Source organism: Aquarana catesbeiana, linkage group LG05 (genome assembly GCF_042186555.1).
Source record: "Aquarana catesbeiana isolate 2022-GZ linkage group LG05, ASM4218655v1, whole genome shotgun sequence".
In the NCBI taxonomy this organism is placed as follows: Eukaryota; Metazoa; Chordata; class Amphibia; order Anura; family Ranidae; genus Aquarana; species Aquarana catesbeiana.
The window spans coordinates 251355904-251380769 of NC_133328.1; the positions used below are offsets into that span (position 1 = coordinate 251355904).

General features: G+C 43.2%; 1 protein-coding gene across 1 annotated transcript in view; it reads right to left on the reverse strand.

The window, feature by feature from the left end:
- Positions 1-24866, reverse strand: part of TRIO (trio Rho guanine nucleotide exchange factor) — a gene marked incomplete in the record, with an annotated part of 1361655 nt that overhangs the window by 125404 nt on the left and 1211385 nt on the right. Inside the window, 1 exon segment of the mRNA XM_073630705.1 lies at positions 14765-14857. Coding sequence (XP_073486806.1) covers positions 14765-14857 — 93 coding nt within the window.

A 24866-nucleotide genomic window follows, 5' to 3' on the forward strand; every position in this document is an offset into this window, starting at 1 on the left:
CCCCTCCTCCCTTAACTGGTGTCGTATCATGCGTCTGTGTATTCCTCCTGAGCACAACGTCAGTCTGCCTTGAGTTTGTAGAAAGTTCATCAGCTCTCCAATTGTGACATGCCACATTAGGTTATGGAGTCCCGGTAATGAACAGTAGCAACAATTTTGGCCTGATACAAACAGAGACCCTACTAACTACCTACAGGCCTGGTCTCAGTCCCTAGGCGCCAACAAAGTAATGGGGTGCGTGCACGATCTTACCGACCCGGGTCTGCTCTGCATCCGCTGGTGACTCTGACCGGAACAAAATGTCTCTCCAACAAGTATGCGGTCCCGCAGTGTATGTTGTTTTATTCCTCAGCTCTCATCCCTGTTCCTCAGCTGCAGTTCTGGTCACTGAAGTCTGCTCCCACACCTGGATGCTGTAGGATTCTCTGCACACAGTCCTCAGAACCAGCTCTTTCTCAAAACGGCTGCCTGCTGGCTCCTCTCTCTCTCTCATGAATTTCTGTCCAAACCGCCTGTTAGCAGTGTCAGGAAAAACAGCGGCATCTTGTGGCCAAACAGCAGAATGACAGTTAAATATATAATTTTAAACAAACAGTGTACAGTGTTTAGACAATGAGAGCTACTTCCCATCTTACATGTTGCACAGTGAAATAAGAGCACCTGGTATGATTACTGTTAAGATAATTTGTTTGCTTAATTTTGTATGGTTTACTTCTGAGCGCTGTTTTTATTCTACTTCTTTTACTGGCAAGTGTGTACACAATTGACACATATTGAACAGCGGGTTTTGGAGGATATTTATTCATGTATTTATACACTTATTTGTCCAATAAGCACATAGTGGAGCTGATATCGCTACACATATTGATTTGTAACAGTACTGTAAAATACAGCATTCAGGCCACTAAGGCTGGGTTCACACATATCTGGTGCGAATTGTATGTCTGTTTTCACTGTGAATAATAAAAGCATTTGTTTCGTGGTTCAGCTGCGTTTTTGATGCGGTTCTGATGCAAATTTGCAAGGCTCAACACCTGAACAGCTGATAAAGGGTGTCAATTCCTGTAGTTAGGAGAGCAATCCATGCTGAAAACATATATATATATATATATATAAAAAATATGAAAACTAGTGCCGCGCAGTACTATATCATGTGAGTATATATACAAACAAATTTGAAATAATCATATGTACTCAAACTTAAATCAAAATAAAACAAAATTAGTAAAAAAAATAAATAAAAAAAAATAAATAAATAAAAAGTGTTCATGTGTAGTCCTGGATTGCAAACAGGTAATTTTTCTCCTTTACTGATGTGCGCTGATGATGCTGCACTGATAGGCACTAATTGGCTGCACTGATAATCAGGACACTGATAAGTTACTTTAACCACTTGCTTACTGGGCACTTAAACCCCCCTCCTGTCCAGACCAATTTTCAGCTTTCAGCGCTGTCGCACTTTGAATGACAATTGCGCGGTCATACAACACGGTACCCAAATGAAATTTTTATCATTTTTTTCCCACAAATAGAGCTTTCTTTTGATGGTATTTGATCACCTCTACGGTTTTTATTTTTTGTTAAAAAAATTGAAAAAGACAGAATTTAAAAAAAAATATATATTTTTTTATATTTTGTTATCAATTTTTGCAAACAGTTAATTTTTCTCCTTCGTTGATGTACGCTGATGAGGCGGCACTGATGGGCACTGATGAGTGGCGGTTATGGGCACTGATGGGTGGCAGTGTTGGGCACTGATTGGGCACTGACTGATGGCAGCACTGCTAGGTGGCACTAATAGGTGGCACTTGTGGGCATTGATAGGTGGCACTTGTGGGCATTGATAGGTGGCACTTGTGGGCATTGATAGGTGGCACTTGTGGGCATTGATAGGTGGCACTTTGGGCACTGTGGGCACTGGCAGATGGCACTTGGAGGCACAGATGAGGCATCTGTTCCTCCTTCCTCTTTGGGACCGATGTCCCTTTGACATAAGCCGGTGATCGGCTTTTTTTTCCTCCTCACGCTGTCAGCGTGAGGAGAAAACGAAACCGATCACCGAGCTTTTGTTTACATCATGTGACCAGCTGTCATTGGCTGACAGCTGATCACATGGTAAGAGGCCGGGACCGGCCCCTTACTCGGATCTGTGATCATCCGAGTCTCCGTGACGCGGTGATCACAGCGTGCACACCGCGCGCCCTGCAGGGTGCGCGCGGAGCGCGTGCATAGGGGAGGACGTCATATGACGTCCTCCCGGAGATTGAGGTCCGCGCTGTAGCCGTCATTCGGCTATGGCCCAGACCCCAAGTGGTTAAAGTTCAAAACATTCAATCTCCTGCACTTAGAAGTGGGCCCAAACGTGGTTCTTGTCTAGACTCACATCCTGGCTTATCTGGATAGGTCACGCCTTGCTGCCCTCAAAAGACTGGGGAAGTCTGAATGCACTAAAATCACAAAATAAACAGAGGGTGCACAGACCTAGTGCATTATCCTCAATATAAATATTTAATAGGTAAAAAATTAAGTATTAAATTCACAAATAAACACATGTATCCCAGCTTTTCATAAAAGAGCGCAGCTTTAAGTCCACAATGAGATACTCACATAACATATATAATATCCAGCAGTACAGCAGGCTCTCTCCTCACGCTGTGACAGCGTAAGGAAAGTTCTGCCGATAACCGCCAAGTGTGTTTACATCGTAATCAGCTGTGATTGGACACAGCCGATCACGTGGTAAAGAGCTGTCGTCATTGGCTTTTTACCCCGATCCTTGATGCGCCGTGTCCTAGGGACACAGCTCACCACCAATCACCACGTCCCCCCCCCACCGATGGCACAGATGCGTGGCAAGAATGGGAGGATGTCATGGGATGTCATATGACGTCTACCCAGAACTAGAGCGTTCCCGTCCGGCCATCATTTGACAATATGGCAGGTGGGAACCAGTTAAAGCTTCACAATATATTTAAAAATGACAAAAAGCAGTCCAAAATTATCTGTATGTGCTTAACTACTTAAGGACCAGAAGAATTTCCCCCTTAATGACCAGGCCATTTTCTGTGATACGGCACTGCGTCGCTGTACCCAAACAAAATTTATGTCTTTTTTTCCCCCCACAAATAGAGCTTTCTTTTGGTGGTATTTGATCACCTCTGCGGTTTTTATTTTTTGCGCAATATTTTAGAATTTTTGCTATAATAAATATCCAAAAAAAAAAAAAAATGTAAAAAAATATATTTCTTCATCAGTTTAGGCCGATATACATTCTACTACATATTTTCGTTAAAAAAATAAAAAAATAAAAATCCCAATAAGCGTATATTGATCGGTTTGCGCAAACGTTATAGTGTCTACAAAATAGGGAATAGATTTATGCCATTTTTTTTATTGATTTTATTTTTTCCAATAATGGCGGCGATCTGCGATTTTTAGCGGGACTGCGACATTGTGGCGGACAGATCAGACACTTTTGACACATTTTTGGGACCACTGACAATTATACAGCTAACAGTGATATAAAAATGCACTGTGTAAATGTTATGGTAGGGAAGGGGTTAACACTAGGGGGCGATCAACGGGTTAAATGTGTTCTCTTCTGTGTGTTTCTAACTGTATGGGGATGGGACTAACTAGAAGAGGAGACAAATCGCTGTTCCTACTTAGTAGGAACAGACGATCCGTCTCTCCTCTCCTGTGGGGATGTGTGTTTTTACACACACACATCCCCGTTCTGGCTCTCGTGGCCCCTGGCCATGTGCATCGTGTCCCCCGCCGTGCAGCGGTCACGTGTCTGCTATAGCTGTTTAAAGGGCCGACGTACAGCTACAGGGATTCGCGTGAATTTGCGGACCTGCTGTAGTATAATGACGGCGGCTGGTCGGCAAGTGGTAAAAGTGTTTCTAAAAAAAAAAAAAATAAATAAAAAAAAAAAAAGAAGGAACGAATAACAGCACGGTGCTTTTGCTGTACAATCCTTCTCTTCCTAACTGGTAATAAACCTGTTCGAGCCTGCCCCCGCTAATCACGGCTGCTGTGCCCAGACTACAGTGGTCAGTTTACGTATCTCGTCATCCGCTGCCCTGCTCTCTCCGCTGACATTCTCTCCCCTCTCACTCCCTGTCATCATGAGATCGCTTTCCTCCCCGCCATAGGAAAGGAATCCAATGTAGATATGCTGCCATTAATGAAAGTGTAAGTGTTTGTTAGAAATGAACAGGGGAAATACCTTTTCTGACACTGTAGCCGTGCAATCACATGATCCCCTGTGCTTGCCAGCCTCGCTCTATAAAGAGAACAGGAGGGGCGGAGATTACCCTGTGACATCAGCAGGCCAACAGAGGGGAATCTCAGCCCCTTCCACTTCTCTGCAAAAGCTTGAGGCTGGTTAGCACAGGGGGATCATGTGAGCGAACAGCTGCGGTGTCAGAAAAGTAATTTCCCCTGTTCATTTCTAGCAAACACTTTCATTAATGGCGGCATTTTGAGCATTGGATACAGGTAAAGTCACTTTAGTGACTTTACAAACACTTTAAAGCATAAGTTAACCTTATTTCTATATAAATCATACCTAACATTGATGACAATCTTACTGTGCATATTATTTTTTGGGAAAAATTACTCACCCCTGAGTTCTGCATATCCCACTTTTGTGAGTTATTTCAAAAAATGCACTGAAAGCTTGTCTTCCTGCTTTCTACTTCATTCTAGCAATGCCATCTGGGATAGTAGTTCACTGAGCTAATAAACTGCAAGTTCTAATAATCATTGCCTTTGTGCCTGTATAGAGGGGCTGGCGCGTGCACTAGCATTTCATTCTGCCTCCCCCCCCCACCTGAAGCTCCTCCAAACTGCTGTGACTGGAGGAGGGAGAACCTGAGGAGATGCAGATATTCTCTCACACTATTCTCCGAGTATAAAAAGAACAAGGATGGGGAGTTGCAAGAAATATAAGAAAAACTGCAAAGTCCCAGTATACACGTGTCTATATATATACTGTATACCAAAACAATTTCTTCTCTCTCTATATCTTTCACTCTTTTTGTACCGCTCTCTCTATATATCTCTGTCTGTACCTCTCTTTCCTCCTTCTCTCTCTACTTCTCAACCCCACACATACACATCTCTCTCAATGTATATTTATAGCAACATGCGTTTTAATGAAAAACATACAAATCCCAAGCGTTTAAGCGTATACTTAAGTGAAGTATGTAAACATAAATTGGGCAGCATTATGGTTATGGGTGAGACTACCCAAAAAAATACAGTAAATAATTTCCCAATAACCCTCCAAAAGTAGTCAGGGGAAAAAAGAAAACTAAAAATCCAGTGTTTGGTAATGCTGATATATATATATATATATATATATATATATATATATATATATATATATATACCCTGTTTCCCCGAAAATAAGACCTAGCGTGATTGTCGGTGATGGCTGCAATATAAGCCCTACCCCCCAAATAAGCCCTAGTTAAAGTCCTTGTAGATCTTCTTTTCAGGGTAGGGCTTATTTTCAGGAAAACAGGGTAGGGCTTATTTGGGGGGTAGGGCTTATATTGCAGCCATCACTGACAACCACGCTAGGTCTTATTTTCAGGGAAACAGGGTAGATATATAGATAGGTATATCTATATCTATAGATATAGATATAGATCTATATATCTATAGATCTATAGATATATCTATAGATATAGATATATCTATATATTTTCTCCTTCTCCTCACTACACCTCCCCCTCTCCCCCACCCCCCTTCTCCCTGCTCACTGATCCGCAGCTAAAACGCAGAGGAACCTCTGAACAACTGATTTTTATCTTCCCAGTGAAACCTGAGCTTCAATTCGCACCGCACATGTGTGAACCCAGGCTGAGGGACAGAGGGACATTGCTCCAAATCAGGGACAGTCCCTCAAAATCAGTGACAGTAGGGAGCTATGTAAGAGGTCTGAGAAGTGCCTGATATATCAGCATTACTAAAACACTGGATTGAATTTTTTTTTTTTCACTAATCACTTTTGACGGATTATTCAGAAATGGTTTGCTGTATATTTTGTGTGTGTTTTTTTTCCCCACAAACTAATTGAAAATGGAATTGTTTTTGGTAGTCTCATCCATAACGCTACACAATTTATGTTTAGATGATATTTCACATATGTATACACTTAAAACGTATAGCATTTGTATGTTTTTTTATTATAACGCATGTTGCTATAAAGCTTTTTTTTTTTCAGAATTAGGTAGGTCTCTCTATTTACACACACACATTTTTTTCCTCTCTCCTTTCTCTCTACTCATTCACATTGTAAAATGACTTTGTAATCGCTATGTGTATAAGTAAACACACAAGCCTGGTCCTTCCGATGCTGAGGGGGACTGAGGGCATCACAGAGAGGTGTAGGAAAGGAGAGAAACACACTGCTTTTAGCTGTTTGTGCACGAGCTCTGCTAGTCCTGATGGGGAGGGGGCATCCCAGAGAAATGCGGAACGCGCAGGGAGAGAAAGAGCAGGAGAACAGCAAGGCATCATGGGATTCAGGAAGTCACACAGAGGACAATCTTATCAGTACCGAGTGAGAGAGGTACAGATAAGGGTAATCTAAATGCGGCTTTTGATATACTGGCAACCGGAAGTAGCAGCTTTACAGGGACTAAAGCTTTTGAAAGGAGCTTTTTTTTTTTTTTTTAAATATGCACAGTGCTTTTTTGAATATGGGCCTCCTTAACTTAAGCAGAGGACATTTTTTACAGGCCCTTTTACTAAGCCTTTAATATCAGCCCCATGTACCACTTAGATGTATCTCATAGAAACCAATATCCTTCTTATTCCTATATCTTCATACTTCCATCCTTGACTTTAAATGTGTAGATCATCAGAAAGTACAAATTCCATCACCATAATATATATGCTCTCACCTTATAGCCAGACCTAACAAATAGGTCATATGCACCTTCCACTTTAATACAGGGATGATCTCCACTCCAATATTAGAAGCTGCACAATCCACTTCTATCATAATAATGTCCAGGGTGATATAAAGCTCAAAAAGAAGACGATCATACAGTGCTCTCTGCTAAAATTATATTATTTCTTATTTAAACTAAAATGTACTTAACTTAGAGTATAGGGCTTTACAATAGGAAAAACTCCAATGGCCGCGCGCACACTTTTTCTGGGTTACTGCGTGAAGTCACCAAATGTGTTATGTCAAATCACGTGACTTCTTCAGGAGTCAAGTCAATTCAATTTTACATTGAAGAACATTATTCTGAAATTGTTTGACAATTTTTAGATGCATCTTTTTACAGATTGGTGAACCTCTGCCCATCTTTACTTCTGAGACATTCTGACTTTCTAAGATGTCCTTTTTATACCCAATCATGTTACTGACCTGCAAAATGTTCTTCCAGCTCTTCCTTGTTAGTACCACTTTGCCAGCTTTTTGCTGCATTGTCCCAACTTTTTTGGTCTTTAAACAATTTATATTGTTTCAATTTTCTACTGTGAATAAAATATGGGTTTATGAGATCTGCAAATCATTGCACTCTGATTTTATGTAAATTTGAACAGGGTCCCAACTTTTTTTTGGAATTGGGGGTTGTACACAATGATCAGCCATAATGTAATAACCCACCTAATATTGAGTAGGTCTCCCTTTTGCCATCATACCAGCCCTGATCCATTGCGGCATGGACGCCACTAGACCTCTGAAAGTATGCTATGGTATCTGACACCAAGCTGTCAGTATTAGATCCTTTAAGTCGTGTAAGTTGAGAGGTGGGGCCTTAATGGTTCAGACTTGTTTTCTAGCACATACCTCAGATGGTTGATGGATTGAAATCTGGAAAATTTGGAGGCCAAGTCAACACCTCAAACGTGTGCCCTTCAAACCATTTTTTTTTTTTTTTTTATAAAAAGCCAAGACACCTGCTGAAATCTATCAGTATTGGAAAGTAATCCTGCCCCTTGTCAGTGCAAATTAATATCAGCTTGTTCAGTCTAAACTGATGGCCTATAAAAAGGTCTCTCATTCCCAATGAGATTTAATAGTGCAGACCAAAGTTGAGGCCGATGGGGTAAGGAGGTAGGTAGCGGAAAGTTTTGAAGGGAAAACTCCTGTTTCAGAGCATCAAAGGTCTTTAATTCCTCATTTGATAAAACATGGGAGAGAAGATATACCCCCTTAGAAATACAAAGACTTTGGTCTGGAATAGATAAAAGTTTGAACAATAGCTTGTTGGACCAAAGGGGAGTATTGACATGAAGGTGTGGAGCATTCATTTTGATCATAGAAAGGTCCCAAATATGTTTGTAATCGAAGGCTATACCTTTACGAGAGGGCCGTGCAGTCGATACCCCAATGCCTCTAAGAATGTCACAGAATGGATGTGGACTTGTTGGTGTGTCGAGGTCTGGAACCAAGGAGGCATACAGTATCTCTGTTTTGTCAACATGGTATAGGTGTGAAAGTTGGGCCGCCAGATAAGACTAAAATCTGGTAGTGCCATAAGTACACGCCACACCAATTTATATGCCTACCATTCCCCCGCCTATAAAGGTCTGTAAGATCGTGTCCATTGTCTTAAAGTATTGAAGTGGAATGTAGACCAGGGAATGCCAGACTACATACCAAACTTTAAGTAGTACATAGTTACATAGTAGGTGAGGTTGAAAAAAGACACAAGTCCATCAAGTCCAACTTATGTGTGTGATTATGTGTCAGTATTAAACATATTAGTAGAACCATCTTCACCAAAGAAATTCTACCAATGACTCCCTGTGGTGACCTGGCCCTTACTTGGGATTCAGATTTAAGGAGAGGGCCCTTCAAACCATTCTTGAATGATTTTTGCAATGTGACAGGTATCCTGTTTAAAGAGGCCACTGCCAACAGGGAATACCATTTCTATGGAGGAGTGTATTTGGTTAGCAACAACGTTTTGGCAAGTATTATGTGTCAAAGTAACATTCACATGAATGGTAGGACCAAGCTCCCCAACAGAAATTTTGACAAAGCATCACACTGCCTCCACTGGCCTTTACCTTCTTCCCATGCGGCATACCAAGTAAGCAATGAACATGCACCTGGCTTTCCCAATAAAGTGAAGTTAATTTGATTCAACAGGCCACCTTCTTCCATTGTTCCATGATCAAGTTGATGCTAATTTGCCTGCTGTAGGTGGTTTGGGCTAAGGACACTTATCAAGATGGGCACCCTAACAGGTCTGCGGCTACATGACCCCATACACAACAAACTGCAATGCTCATTTTTTCTGATTTCAACACATCAACTTCATGGACAACATGTTTATTTGCTGCCTAATATATCCCACCTACTTTAAGAAGCCATTGTAACAAGATAATTGATGTTAATGCTATGGCCGATTGGTGAATATATACGTGTAAAGGCTAGCCGGAGGCTAGCCTGTATATGTGGGAGGAGTCTGAGAGGGCTATTTAAGCCTCCTCCTCCGTCAGGCCAGGGCTCGTCGGCGTTTCTGGGTTTTACGCCGGCACACGTCACTTCCGGGTTCTTGCTGGACCTCTCTCGGTGCTCATGCTGGGCACCACAGGGGAGTCTGCCCACCCACCCATCCACCTGGTCATCTTTATTCCATTCATCATACTGCCCGCCCACTCCTCCCGGTGGGTTGTGTATCGGCTGCCTGCCAGCTCCTTTTCCTGGGCACATCTGGCTCCACGTGGGGGCCGCCCGCTCCTCCCGATGTTCCCGCCGGGGGGGGGGTGAATCGTCCGCCTGCCAGTTTATTTTTTTCCTGGGCAGATGTGGCTCCACGTGGGGGCCGCCCCTTGTTCCCGCGGGGGGGAGGTGTGTTTCCGCCGCCTGGCAGCTCCTTTCATGAGCAGATCTGGCTCTACGTGGGGGCCGCCCGGTGTTCGGGGGGAGGGGGTGTGGGGGATTCAGCCGCCTGACAGCTCCTCTCTTCTGTACAGAGCTGGCTTCACTAGGGGGCCGCTCGTTTCTCCCGGTGTTCGGGGGGAGGGGGTGTGGGGGATTCGGCCGCCTGACAGCTCCTCTCTCCTGTGCAGAGCTGGCTTCACTAGGGGGCCACCCGCTTCTCCCAGTGTTCGGGGGAAGGGGGTGTTTCGGCCGCCTGTCAGCTCCTCTCTCCTGCTTAGAGTTGGCTCCACGAGGAGGCCGTCCAGCGTTTGGGGGGGGGATTCGGCCGCCCGTCTGCTCCTTTCTCCCCACATCGCTGCAGTCAGATACGCAATAGGGACAATATGTTTTACTGTACATCCACCTTGTTTGGTCGTCCAAGGTGTAAGCACTATCCTACATCTGCCAGTACTACCACTCGCATGTTATTCTCAAGCACATAAGGTCACATTCATTGTCAGCAGGGCTTCGCATTCCTGGGAGGCTGGCAGGACAGGGAGGATGTAAATCATATACATTACTGCTTTTACTTTGTCATTTTTGTTTTCTTTGGTCAGAGTTTCCATCGTAGCGTTTCTGCCCCAGCATTTGTCATAGCGTTCTGCCCCGGCCTTTTTGTCATAGCGTTCTGCCCCGGAATTTTTGTCATAGCGTTCTGCCCCAGAATTTTTGTCATAGCGTTCTGTCCCGGAGTTTTTGTCATAGCATTTTGCCCTGGCGTTTCTGTCATAGTGTTCCTGTCATGGTGTTTCTGCCCCAGCATTTCTGTCGTAGCATTCTGTCCTGGTATTTCTGTCTCTGTGTTCAGTCTCGGCATTTCTGTCATAGCGTTCTGCCCCAGCTTTTCTATCATAGTGTTCTGCCCCAGCATTTCTGTCACAGTGTTCTGCCCCAGCATTTCTGTCACAGTGTTCTGCCCCAGCATTTCTGTCACAGTGTTCTGCCTCAGCATTTCTGTCACAGTGTTCTGCCCCAGCATTTCTGTCACAGTGTTCTGCCCCAGCATTTCTGTCACAGCGTTCTGCCCCAGCATTTCTGTCACAGCGTTCTGCCCCAGCATTTCTGTCACAGCATTCTGCCCCAGCATTTCTGTCACAGCATTCTGCCCCAGCATTTCTGTCACAGCATTCTGCCCCAGCGTTTTGTGTCACAGCGTTTCTGCCCCGGCATTTCTGTCGCAGCGTTCTGCCCCAGCATTTCTGTCATAGCGTTTCTGCCCCAGGGTTTTTCCACAGAATTTCTGCCCCAGGATTTCTGTCATAGCGTTTCTGCTCCAGGAATTCTGTCATGGCGTTTTTCTGTCATGGTGTTCTGCCCCAGCATTTCTGTCTCTGCGTTCAGTCTCAGCATTTCTTTCATAGCGCTTCTGCCCCAGGATTTCTGTAATGGCTTTCTGCCTCAGCGTTCAAGTCTCAGCGTTTCTGTCATAATGTTTCCGCCCCCAGGATTTCTGTCATTTTGTTTCTGCCTCAGCGTTCAGTTTCAGCATTTCTGTCTTAGCGTTGCTGTCCTTGCGTTTCTGCATCAGGATTTCTGTCATGGCATTTCTGCCTTAGTGTTTCTGCCCCAGGATTTCTCTCATGGCATTTCTGCTTCAGCATTTAAGTCTCAGCGTTTCTGTCATTTCGTTTCTGCCTCAGCATTCAGTTTCAGGGTTTCTGTCATAGCGTTGCTGTCCGTGCATTTTCTGCCAGAGTTTCTGCTTCAGCGTTCAGTCTCAGCATTTCTGTCATAAGCATTTTCTGTCATAACGTCACTGTCCTTGCGTTTCTGCCTCAGGATTTCTGTCATAGCGTTTCAGGCTCTGTGTTTCAGCCTTCACCGTTTCTCAGAGGGGCATTGTTGTTCAGTCACAGCATACTCCAGTGGCTGTTTTCATCTTTGTTGTTTGTCATGTCTCATCGTATCTTTGTTCATGTTTGTACCTGGGTCAGTTAGCTAGGACTCCCATGTCACGATCTGTCATGTCTACAGATCCATACAGGCTGAGGTTTTGTTTGTTAATGATTGTTGTCCACAATCTTCTCGCCCGTATACCATACGTCATACGATGCACGTTAATTCACCACACCTGTACAATCACCCACCACGGTCTGTGGGTACACTAGCCCTGAGTTTTCAGTTTAATTACCTGTCTGTGTGCTGCAGGTTACTCGGGCTCACTTACCATTTACACGAGGGGGGGGGGGATCCGTCATCAGGTTCATTCACGAGCAGTGGTCTTGAAATTTCTGCTCATGTTCTCATACTTAGGTAGGCACAGAGGGGCGTTGTTGTTCTCATGTCTAGTTGTCTGTCATTTCTCCTGTTCGTGTTCTTAGGTTGGGCTGTATTGGAATCTAATCATCCCCTTGATGGTCCTTAAGTGGTAGGTTGGGCCAACGTCGTCATGATTCTGGATTCCAGTCTCAGCTCTGATCTCTTGTCTAGGATGTGGCCTGGAAAACTGCTCAGGGACGTCAGTCCAGTCATCTTTTCCGTTCCCCAGCTGGTTCCAGGTAGGGGGCTTCAGTCACTTTGGGTATGACTGTTTCATGCCATGGAACTTTCCCCGGGGTGGAGTCTGGCCCTCCTTCCTCGGTTCAGGATTCAGACGCAGTTGCCAGGTCACAGGCTGAAGCATGACCCGATCGAATCAGGTGGGACCAGTATTCTGTGTCTGGCATGGTTTCTCCATGTTGACAATGCTTATTGCCATAGTGCATGGGCCTGATCCACCTACTCCATCACATCCTTCAGGTATTTAGCATTTTGAACTCCTGCCAGTTGTCCTTTTGCACTCACCCTCGCACTTCCCCATACCAGTATGGATAGGCGAGGGGTTGGGGGGGGGGGGGGGGTTCGCTCAGCACTTCACTGGTGTCCGGTTGAAGTTTCAATCTTCTCGGCTATCATTTTGCAGGTGCTCCTCGGGCCAGACATTGCTCCCCTTCCCCCACGCATCCTCTCATTCGCAAGCAGTTCATTTTCATGTCTGGGTGGTCTCGGGCTTCAGGCTCTATCCAATCGTTCACGGGAAGTTTAGATGGGTTTTGGGTAGCTTTGCAGGTTCTATAGGGGGTTCTGTCTCATCACCAAGTCAGGAGTCGGGGGGGGGGGGGGTGTTTCTCCTGTCATATCGGACACTTATCGGATATATACTGTTGCCATCCGGGTGCGCGCTACTCCACTTGATGGATTGTTACCTACCCTTCTTCACCTAAATTTGTGTCTTTTTGCCCTCTTTTCAGGCATACTGACCAGCCAGGCCAAGGCACACCTCAGGCCTTGGTGCTTAGGAGTATCACTTTCTCACTCAAAGACTCTGACTACAAATAGTATATACACACACACACACACACACACATACGTTCCCTAGCATGTAGGAAGAGTCAGATACAAGCAGGATCAGCAGCTTTGCTAAATTAAATACAATCCTCTGCACATCAGGCATGTAGACCAGGAACAGATGATAGCTACATCTGTATTTTCACACTATGTTAACTATTTCAGAGCCTAGATAAAGAAGCAACCTGAAAATGGCAGAAGTGTATGCCCTTCCACTTACTTTGAGTAAGCCTCGGTTCACACTAGATGTGGTAAAAATTTATAGCAAATTCTCTGCGGATTCCGCACTTCATCAAAAATTGCAATCCATTTATGCGAACCAATTGTGGTGTGTATGTGAACTACACCCCAAAATCAGTTTGCAAAACGCACTGCGATTTCAACACCCATGCCATTTGATTCTGGTGTGGACAAAAAAAGGGTCCTGCACGAGTTTGGTGAGAATGCGGTGTGATTTGAGCCATCCAAACCCATGGCTCAAATTGCACCCAGAGACACTGCATGTATTTTGCACATTAATGTGCTGCGATTCCTGTGCGAATTACATGCAATGTCCAGCACCGCATCAGTGTGAACTTAGACTAATGGTCATCAAAGCAACATGCTTTGGAGGTGGGGTTACCCTTTCTCAGGCCCAACCCAAAATTTCTTGCCATCACCTATTCCCCAGTCTACCTGCTTGAAATGCAAATAACTGCATTCCATTTAGTAGAGTCACTGGTTCAATGAAGCCTTGCATATACCCACATAATGTAAGTGCAATATTTTACTTTGCTACTGAATTGTGTTGTTTGATAATGCACTAGATCAATGTGCTTACTCTTTATTTGGTTTTAAGGTCTACCCAGAAGTGACTAGAAATGACTAGATATGACTAGCCTGGTATCACAATGTTTTTTCAAAGTGACAAATGCAAGTTTTTTAAAATTTCTGTCCATTTATCAGAATATAATCACAATTTATGCAGGGAATTTAATAGAACAAAGTAACAAAAATTAGATATATGCCCTTTAAATAATTTTTTAAGTATGGAAATAGTATGCCCATACATTTATTCTAAGCATCTACGCATCAATGGAAACAAAATGGTTCTGCAGATTTCAAAACTAGAAGAATAATTTACAGAATCTGTTTGGCATAATGTGCAAATATGAAAGTTTTATGACATGCATTTCCAAATGGTTCAGTCAAAATTATATGTTGTGTTCAGACTGCATTCATGTTAGTACTGATAACGGAGTTACACTGTACTGGTAAAGGAAACAGTTTACTGTAAGATTTATTTTACCTTCGCTCACGATGCAATAAAGAGTTAAAGTATAAGTAATGTTCTTGGCCTTAGTTCAACCCTGAAGAAAACATTTTTATAGAAATAATAAAGAAAAGAAAAAAAAATATAAAGCCACTATAAAATAATTTTCACACACTTATAACTGGCATACAAATGCAGACCCACTTATGTTAAGTGACCTGTACAAACATATTGTGTTGTGGTTCAGTTTAAAACTTCCTTTAAAAAAAAAAACTTACCTTTAAAAGTAGCTGGTATCTCATTATTCTTTGCACTGGTTTTATTAGTAAATCTGAAATTTGAAGATGATGACCCAGGCGTTGTTTCAAGTCCTAGTACAGATAAAAAAAAAAATATACAAATTAATTAAACATGCCCCCCTTGTTATACATTATTTTATACTGTGTGATAAAAAACAAAAAAAAACAGATACAAATCAAGGCCACTACGAAACTTTCCTTTATGTCTCTGCTACCCACAGACCAACAACTTCTTTGCCTTACCATTCACAGCTTTGTTTGGTATAAAGTAAGTGAAAAATACCTTTTTTCCATTTTTTTATTAATAAAATAACATTAAAAAAATATATAACTCTGTGTGGGCCCCTTTAAAGTGATCTTTTATTTTGCCTATGTGAGGCAATGTAAAAGGCTCACCCAACTTTCCCCCTCCCCAAGCAGCATGTACTCACCTTTCCTAACTCCTGCACTACTCCCTTTGGCTGTCAGGATCAGGGGAAAAAGTAAAGTTTCAAGTTAGTTTGGAGCTTACACAGGACTATGGCTTCCTCCTCCAAATCCATGTGACATCTCTGGGCCAATCACGAGACACCTAGCCCTGTCGCATGGAAAGAGAGGGAGTGAGTCACAGGCTCTCACATACCCTGGCAGCCTAATGGAGCAGCACAAGGAAAGGTGGGTATGTAAGTACAAGGTGATTACATGCTGCTGGGTGCACATACAATAATAAATATGCCTTTTTTTCCTTTTTGTTTATCAGCGAAGTGCTGAAAAAACATAAAAAACAAAAACAACCCCCACTGTTCTGGCAACACTAGGAGAATCAGATAGCTGCTTTTACACACAAGCAACAGCCCAGCTTTCTGACATGGAATTGAACTCTGCACCCCCCCCCCCCCACATCAAACAATGAAATAATGAAACACCACACTCAAATATTGGCATAAATTGGCCGCGGCACTTTTATTGGTTTTCAAATAAATTCAGAACTTTTCATTACCATATTACAATTCTAAATCAAATCAAATTTATCAATATATATTTTTTCCTCCCCCATATGCCCCTTCCCCTGATCTTTCTGTCAAAATCAATGGCAACTATAAGCCCATCCCCACTCGCTAAGGTTCTAGGTGTAGTCCTGGACTCTGAACTCTCCTTTAAGCACCACGTCCAATCACTGTCCAAATCCTGCCGCCTCAACCTCCACAACATCTACAAAATATGCCCCTTTCTAACCAATGACAAAACAAAGCGCTTAATTTACTCGCTGGTCATCTCTCGGCTTGACTACTGCAACTCCCTTCTCATTGTCTTACCTCTACATAGTCTATCACCTCTATCCATCATGAATGCTGCTGCCAGACTCACCCACCTTACCAATCGCTCTGTGTCTGCTACTCCTCTCTGCAAATCCCTCCACTGGCTTCCGCTCAGCCAAAGAATTACATTCAAAATACTAACAACTACTTAAAAAGCCATCCACAATTTAGCGCCCAGCTACATCACTAGCCTAGTCTGTAAATACCAACCTACTCGTTCTCTTCGTTCCTCTCAAGACCTCCTGCTATCTAGCTCCCTCGTCACCTCCAGGACTTTTCCAAAGCCTCTCCAATCCTATGGAATGCCTTACCCCAATCTGTGCGCTTATCTCCTACTCTATTAGCTTTTAGACGATCCCTGAAAACCCTTCTCTTCAGAGAAGCCTACCCTACCCACACCTAACAACTGTATTTTCATTTTCTCCATCGGCTCACCCCCCACAGTTATTACCTTTCGTTTCCACTTTACCCTCCCTTCTCCTACTTGGCCCTCTAATCCCTCCCGTATTGATTTGTATTTTAACTGTACTGTCTGCCCTGATGTTGTAAAGCGCTGCGCAAACTGTTGGCGCTATATAAATCCTGTATAATAATAATAATTCACAAAATTGCTTGGCCATAATTACTCAAGAAAATAACATTTCATCAACTTTATAATAACAAGTCCCCCTTAAATGCAAGGCGACTTACCACAAAGTGCATGTCATCTGAGGGAGGCTGGGTAGCTCTTCCTAAAACAAATCCCTTGAACGGCATGCAAGAATCCTGGGACAGTTGGCCCTTTATATACTGAGCCCCACTGCTTCCAGCAAATTGCACCAAATTCTATTGGCCCATCCCTACCTGCTTACAGGTGAGCAGGGATATTTAAAAGGGACATCGTCCCTTAAATTGCATTGCCTATTAAAACAAAGCTAAAATAGTTTAAATACCTGGGGAAAAGCGGAGGCAACCCCATGAAGGTGTGCCCAAAGTAATTGTGCTCCCCTTTTACATACTCTTTTGAGCACTCTCTGCTCATCAGCACTGCTCAGAATGAGCTGGGCTGCTGCCTGTGTATGAGCAATGTTCACCGCTCCTATGTGCTGGCAGCATAGCATTATTAAACCTTGCTGCAGCACTTGACTGACACAGCAAAAAGTAAAAAAAAAAAAAAATTATTACTGCAGCCTAAACGAATTACAGTAATAAGAGGGTTCAAACTAGGTTTTGATTCTTTAACTTTAACCAACATGGGCAAAGCAAAGGTTCACTCTCTAAGTGATTTTTCCATTTTTAAGGAATGTGACAACAGATGCATTTATCAAGCTCTGAGCATTATCAGTTTCAGAGTAGTGCACACTTGCACAGCACGATGCACTTTTCTTCTTACCATTACTGCTTCAGAGAGTCAGGCAACCGCAGACTACAACCTTGCATTGAAATGCATTACAGACAACATTAAGATTAGTTCCTTCCTTTGTAGGAGCCCATGATCAAAATTGCCTACCATAGTCAAACACCAGATGTACCTAAATAGAAAAAGCCCATCACCCTACAGGGAAGATATTTGCGTATTCACTGTTGCAGTACCTCAGGGAAACTCAAACAAATACAGGGAGAACTTGCAGATTCCACGCAGGGGTAATTAAAACCCAGAACTCCTTTAATGCAACAAAACAAGAGGAGTTCTAACCACTTTGGTGCCATTAATATAAAGTGAAAAAAACAGTAGGGATAGGTGTACAGACAACAAAGAGGAAGAAATATAGAATACCACGCTTCAGAATCCAATTTAAGAATGATAAAAAAAAAAACACAAAAATCTGACTCTGAAATCCCCTTGCAAGAACTCCAACAGGGACACACATAGCAAGAAAAGCACTTTTATGTGTACAGTGGAGAAGATTATATCCTCTGCCAGGTTGTGCTGTTTTCAATGTTTGCAATGGTGAGATCCTTACTTTCTGTTGAATCCCCCTGGATAATACACTTGGACTTACATTATAAAAATACAATTGGCCTCTTCAAAAAATATCCATTTCAACTTTCTCCAGGATCATGAACAGACTTCTGAGCAAGAGTAAGGGAAGAATGCAATTCTTCTGCAACATTAAAGGGGTTGTAAAGGCAGAAGGGTTTTTATCTTACTGCATTCTATGCCCGGCCTCCCTAACAGTTACCTGAGGTCCCTCTCTGTCAGCGATGTCCACCAGTGTCTCAGGCGTCCGAGATTTCCCCCCTCCTGATTGGCTGAGACATAATCAAAGTCAGCTAGCTAATCAGGGGAGAGAGGGGGCAGGTCCAAGGCTCCTTGTCTAAATGGACACAGTGAGCTCTGATTCAGCTCGGGTGCCCCCATAGTAAGCTGCTTGCTGTGGGGGCACTGAACATGAGGGATGGGCCAGTAGAGCCAAAGAGGGACCAGAAGAGAGGAGGATCTGGGCGGCTCTGTGCGAATCCACTGCAACAGAGCAGGTAAGTATAACACATTTGTTATCTTTATAGGGAAAAAAACAAGACTTTACAATCACTTTAAAGTGGTTGTAAACCTTTACATCCCCACTGAAGTGTAAATCACCATTTACAGCGCTGTCCCTGTCATGCTGCCACAAACGCAATATATAACTCAAATGGGCAAATAAATACTTTGTGCAAAAAATCCACAAAACAAATGCCCTAATGCAATCCAAGAAAATTAAAACAAACAAAAAATATAAATATAATTATATATCTGTCTTGCAAAGTGTCATCGTGCTTAAAGTGCTCCAATAGAAAGTGCTTCTGTGCTACTATTCCTGCTTTACAGTGCTGCATGCATTGCTCTGTTGCCCAGTGTCACTCACTGGATTCTTTTGACTTTGTGCTTTTCAGCAACAAAGTCTCCCAGGCTTGTGTATATTCACCTCCAAGGTCTTTTCAGGATGATACACAGAACCTCTCCTTCACCACTCCACCAGAAATTTCTCTTGGCCTCAACTCCTCATGCCACATCCACCATGTATAGGAATAGAAGGGGGGGGGCTTGCATAGTGTAAAATTGTATTAAAATAAAAGCATTCCTCTAGTCTAAAACATCGTACTCACTTGTTTAAAGCTAAAAACATGCAGTAAAACCAAGTACAAACACCAGAAGGCACTGTGCGCACACATAGATCACTGTAGGAAAACACTAATGAATACTGTAGTTTCATGAAGCCTAACAGGTTTAATCTGTAAATAAAACCAATAATACACACTTTTATTCTAATAAACACTGATATGAGAGTAGGTAATCCAGCTTAGTTAGGGCAGATATGCCATAGTAAATACAGCACTGAAGCCGAAATGCCCAAACAGGAAGTGAGGTGGGCGGAAGTCCACTGTTAGCTTAATCTGGGATTCACACTGTTCTTTATATATTTATATATGTACACTGACTCCTATTTACATATAATAATATATCAACAACATAAGATATAATTCAATAGCTGGTTCACTTCATTTAAGGAACATACAGAATGTAGATCATAGTAAAGTAAGGGCGAAAGTGCCATAGTAAACCGAATATACATACACCCAGACAGGAAGTGAGGTAGGCGGCCATCTTAGGGTGCAAGGCGCATTGGGAAATATAGAGATGAGTAATTTGGGTATAGTAGGCGAGGAGTGCTGTATAAATAGAGGCTGAAAACTGGAAATACTCACCCCTGAGGATGTCTGATTGGCTAGCGAAAAGCACTGGGGGACTACGCGGTGACATCATTTCTGGTCTGTGGAACATTTCCTAGTTTTACTGCAAGTTTTTATCTTTAAACAAGTGAATGCAATGTATTAGAGGAATGCTTTTATTCTAACAAACAACTTTATTACACTATGAGAGCACCCTCTTCTGTTCCTATACATGGTTACATAGTAGGTGAGGCTGAAAAAAAAGACACAAGTCCAACCTATGTGTGTGATTATATGTCAGTATTACATTGTGTATCCCTGTATGAAATCATATCCCCTCTCAAGCACCTCAAGGGAACATTTTCAAAATCGGACCGACCTTGTGTTGGACCAGTGAAGACGGCTCCCATAGGGAAACATTGATTTTCACACATCATGCGACATGAGCTCCCAATGTCGGAGAGTCTGTCATACCAGTGTGAACCCGGCCTCAAGGATGATCAGTGGAAACGGGATGCACCTGAGCTCAATTTTGAGTGAATGAATACTTATGTACAGTGAGGGAAAAAAGTATTTGATCCCCTGCTGATTTTGTACGTTTGTCCACTGACAAAATGATCAGTCTATAATTTTTTATGGTAGGTTTATTTTAACAGTGAGAAACAGAACAAAAATATCCAGAAAAACGCATTTCAAAAAGCTATAAATTGATTTGTATTTTAACCACTTGTCGACCGTTGCACGCCGATATACGTCGGCACAATGGCAGCGGTGGGCAAATGGGCGTACCTGTACGTCTCCTTTAAGAGTCGGGGATAGCAGGCGTGCACGCACCTGCCGCATACAGTGTAACCATGCCCGCGGGACCGGTGGACTAGATGTCCGCCGGTCTCCCGGCGATCGTGTCATGGAGCCTCAGAACGGGGAAGTGCCTATGTAAACAAAGCATTTCCTCGTTCTGGCTTGTGTCATGACAGAGATCCCCGTGATCGCTGTCATGTGACTTGAAGCCCACCCCCCCAGTTAGAATCACTCCCTAGAACACACTTAACCCCTTCATCGCCCCCTAGTGGTTAACCCCTTCACTGCCATTTACACAGTAATCAGTGCATTTTTATAGCACTGATCGCTGTATAAATGACAATGGTCACAAAATAGTGTCAAAAGTGTCCAATGTGTTCGCCATAATGTTGTAGTCCCGAAAAAAAAAAAAAAAAAAAAAAAAAAATCGCAGATCGCCACCATTACTAATACAAAAAAATTAAAAATAAAAATGTCATAAAACTATTCCCTATTTTGTAGACGCTATAACTTTTGCGCAAACCAATCAATGTACGCTTATTGCTAAGGGTGGAAACATGCTTTGTGGGTGTTTTTCTGCTAAGAGGACAAAACAACTTAATCGCAATAAAGGGACAATGGACAGGGCCATGTGCCATCAAATCTTGGGTGGGAACCTTCTTCCAAGGGCATTGAAAATGCCAGGGCATTGAAAATGGGTCATGGCTGGGTATTCCAGCTTGACAATGACCCAAAACACAAGCCTAGCCAATCTTCAGACATTAATCCCATAGAAAATATGTGGAGGGAGCTGAAAGTTCGAGTCAGCCTCAAAACCTTAATGACTTGCAAAAGAGTAGTGGGATAAAATCCTTCCTGAGATGTGTGCAAACCTGATGGTCAATTACAAGAAACGTCTGACCTCTGTGATTGCCAACAAGGGTTTTGCCACCAAGTACTAAGTCATGTTTTTCACATAGGTTGGACTTATTTTTTCAACCTCACCTCACTGACTGGTGGTTGGAAACTAAAGGCCAGACTGCTGGTTGGAAGCTAAACAGTGGGGACCTTGAGTGGAAAGCGTGAACACGTTTTTATTTCTGACTGCTGGTGATTGCTGGGTTTGCATTTTTAGGTTCTTTTTGGGGCTTTTCCTTGTAGCTTTTTAACACTTTTTTCTGTCACTTTTTAAACAGCTTTTTTTTCCTTGCTTCCTTCAGCCCACCAATTAAGGGGAGTGGTTAATTGGTCACAGGTGCTTGAGGCCTATATAACCTTCTGTAGAACTCATTGTGAGCCTGCTCATCTTTGAGCTTGCTGGAACTTAGACCAAGTGGAACTGGACTAAGTGGTGAGTTAAACCAGAGTTAGTGGAACTAGACTAAGTGGTTAGTTAAAAAAACAGAGTTGAAAACAAGAGGTTGTAACAGGGGTCAAGTACCTGTGCAGGGCGAGTGTGTACCTGTGTATTGTAAGTACACGAGTGCTGTGAGTGCACGTGGGCTATATTGAGTATTAGTGTCAGGTAGTACCTGTGTATTGTGAGTACCTGAGTGTTGTCTGAGTAGTGCGTGTGGATCGTTAGTACTTGTGTATTGTATGTGTGTGTGCACGTGGGTCAGCGAGTACCTGTGTATTGTCTTGTTGAGTATTAGTGTCAGGAAGCTAGATGTTAGGTAATCTGGACAGGGTATAATCCCCAATCCTCATTAAATTAGTAGGTACGATGCCCGGTGGGTGTGGAGATGTGACTCGGTGCACATCTTGCAGCATGTATGTGTTCCTTGATCATCCGATCGGGGGCGAATACTGCTGTGCAAAATGTAAGCACATTGTTTCCCTGGAAGCCCAGGTTCTGAATCTGGGGAAGCAACTGTCAGCACTGAGAAGTTCCTCCATACTAAAGGAGAGCCAGGAACGTAAAACGGCAGGTGCCGGCAAGGGCCAGCACAGAGGCGGGTGGAGACAAAGAGGTGCAGGCACTAGGAAAGAAGATGGGTGACAGTCAGGAAGGGTAGAGGGGAAGTGCCAGGGAGGCCGATAGGGCTGGAGCATCCCAATAAGTACGCTCCATTGAGTGACATTGGTGAAACCAGTCAGGGACTAGCACTGCTGGAGCTAAGGGACTCTCCTAGCTGCCAGGGGAAGAACTCCTCCAGTGAGAGTGGGGGGGAATCGAAGGAAAAGTTAAGACAGATTCTGATGGTAGGGGACAAACACCTGAAGCTCCAACTGTATGTTGTATACAGGGCACTCGGGTTCGGCACCTCACGGATCTGGTGGACAGATTACTGGGAGGAGCTGGGGAAGACCGAGATGTCATGGTGCACAGTGGCACCTATGACAAAGGCAGAGGCAGATGGAGTGTCCTAAAGAACGATTTTAGGGACTTGGGAGCTAAATTGAGGAAAAGTACCTCCAAGGTAGTATTCTAAGGAATACTTGCGATACATCGAGCCACAAGTGGCTGAAGAGCTGTTGTAGTAAGGAGGGGTTTGGGTTCCTAGAGGACTGGGCCGACTCCTCAGTCGATCACCAGTACTATAGAAGGGACGGACTGCACCTAAATGAGGAGGGTGCAAATCAGCTGGGAGTAAAGATGGGCAAAAAGTTAGAGGGGTTTTTAAACTAGGAGACAGGGGGGAGCCCAGAGGTAGAGATAGTCAGCATGGAACATATTCCAGAGGGTAGTATTGGGGACATTAGTGGTAGGTTGAATAAAGCACATAAACCCAAGGTAAGTATAGTAAACAAGTCCTAGTTGCAATCTCAGAACACCCAATAAGAGGATAGTATGCGACCGGTCTAAACTACGTGGCATGTTCACCCAATGCCAGGAGCCTGGCGGACAAGATGGGTGAACTAGAGATACTGATGTACAAGGAGGATTTGGATTTTGTGGGAATTACAGAGATCTGGTTCAACAGCTCTCATGACTGGCTGGCAACCATTCAAGGGTATACCCTTTATCGCAGGGATAGACAGGGTAAAAATGGGGGACAGGTATGCCTATATATCAAGAATAATGTACAAGTGAATGTGAGAGATAACATCACTAAATTTAAAAGAGCGAACAAAAGTCTCGAATGGCTTAACTCCACTGTAAAAATGCATATAAAAGCAAAGGAGAAAGCCTTCAAAAAATACAAGCTTGAGGGATCATTATCAGCATTCAGACTTTATAAAGAACGCAACAAGAAATGTAAGGGTGCAATTAGGGCGGCTAAGACAGAACACGAAAGACACATAGCGGAGGAGAGCAACAAAAATCCCAAGAAATTCTTTAAGTATGTAAACAGTAAAAAAGGGAGGACAGACCATATTGGCCCCATAAAGAATGCGGAAGGACATCTGGCGAAGGTATTGAATTTATTCTTCTCAGTCTTCACGAGGGAATCGGGGGGCTTCAGTAACCAAAACTGCAGAGTTTATGTTTATGACACATCACAGGAAGCACCTCAATGGTTAACATAGGACAGAATTAAAATTACACATGGGAAACTTAACATTAATACATCACCGGAACCAGATGGCTTGCATCTGAGAGTACTTAGGGGAACTCAGTCAAGTAATTGCCAGACCATTGTTCCTAATTTTTACTGACAGTCTACTGGCTGGAATGGTACCAGGTGATTGGAGAAAAGCCAATGTAGCACCAATATTTAAAAAGGGCCCCAAATACATCCCTGGGAATTACAGACCAGTTAGCCTAACATCGATAGTATGCAAGCTCTTGGAGGGGATGATAAGGGACTATATACAAGATTTTTTTTTTTTTTTAACATAAAGTTTATTTATTTTAAAGAACACAAAAACATAACATAACTCAGAAACAAAAGAACAGTGGTACATACTCGACAATCGGTAACTACAACATGAAATTTGAGTCAATATTCTATCAGTCGTCTACACTTCAGGAGATTCAAACTACTTGATAAAGTGTAATACACCATGATGTCAGAACAAGGGGACATAAAAACTATAATCCACAATTAATGCAGCAAAGCCAGGTGATCAAGAAAACATGTTACATCCAAAATGTCATAGAGGATGGGGGAAAAAGCCCCCATGCGTGGGGAGATCCGTAGGCATGGTTCCAAACTGGACAAGTATGGGGGGGGATAGGGACCCGGGGCCCGTTACCTATAAGTACTATGGTCTAGAGGCATACAGCCACGGGGGTGGGGTGGGGGGGGGGTTTGGACAGGGAGGGGATCAGGAGTGTCCCGCCACTAACACCTCCCTCCCTTAGGTCTTAGTCCACAGTGATCTGTCGCACCCGAATCCATGTCCCCCAGATTTTTTCAAATTTCTTGGGGCAATTGGGGCCCAGGTAGGTTAGTTTATAGAATGGCAAAGCTGCATCCACTAGG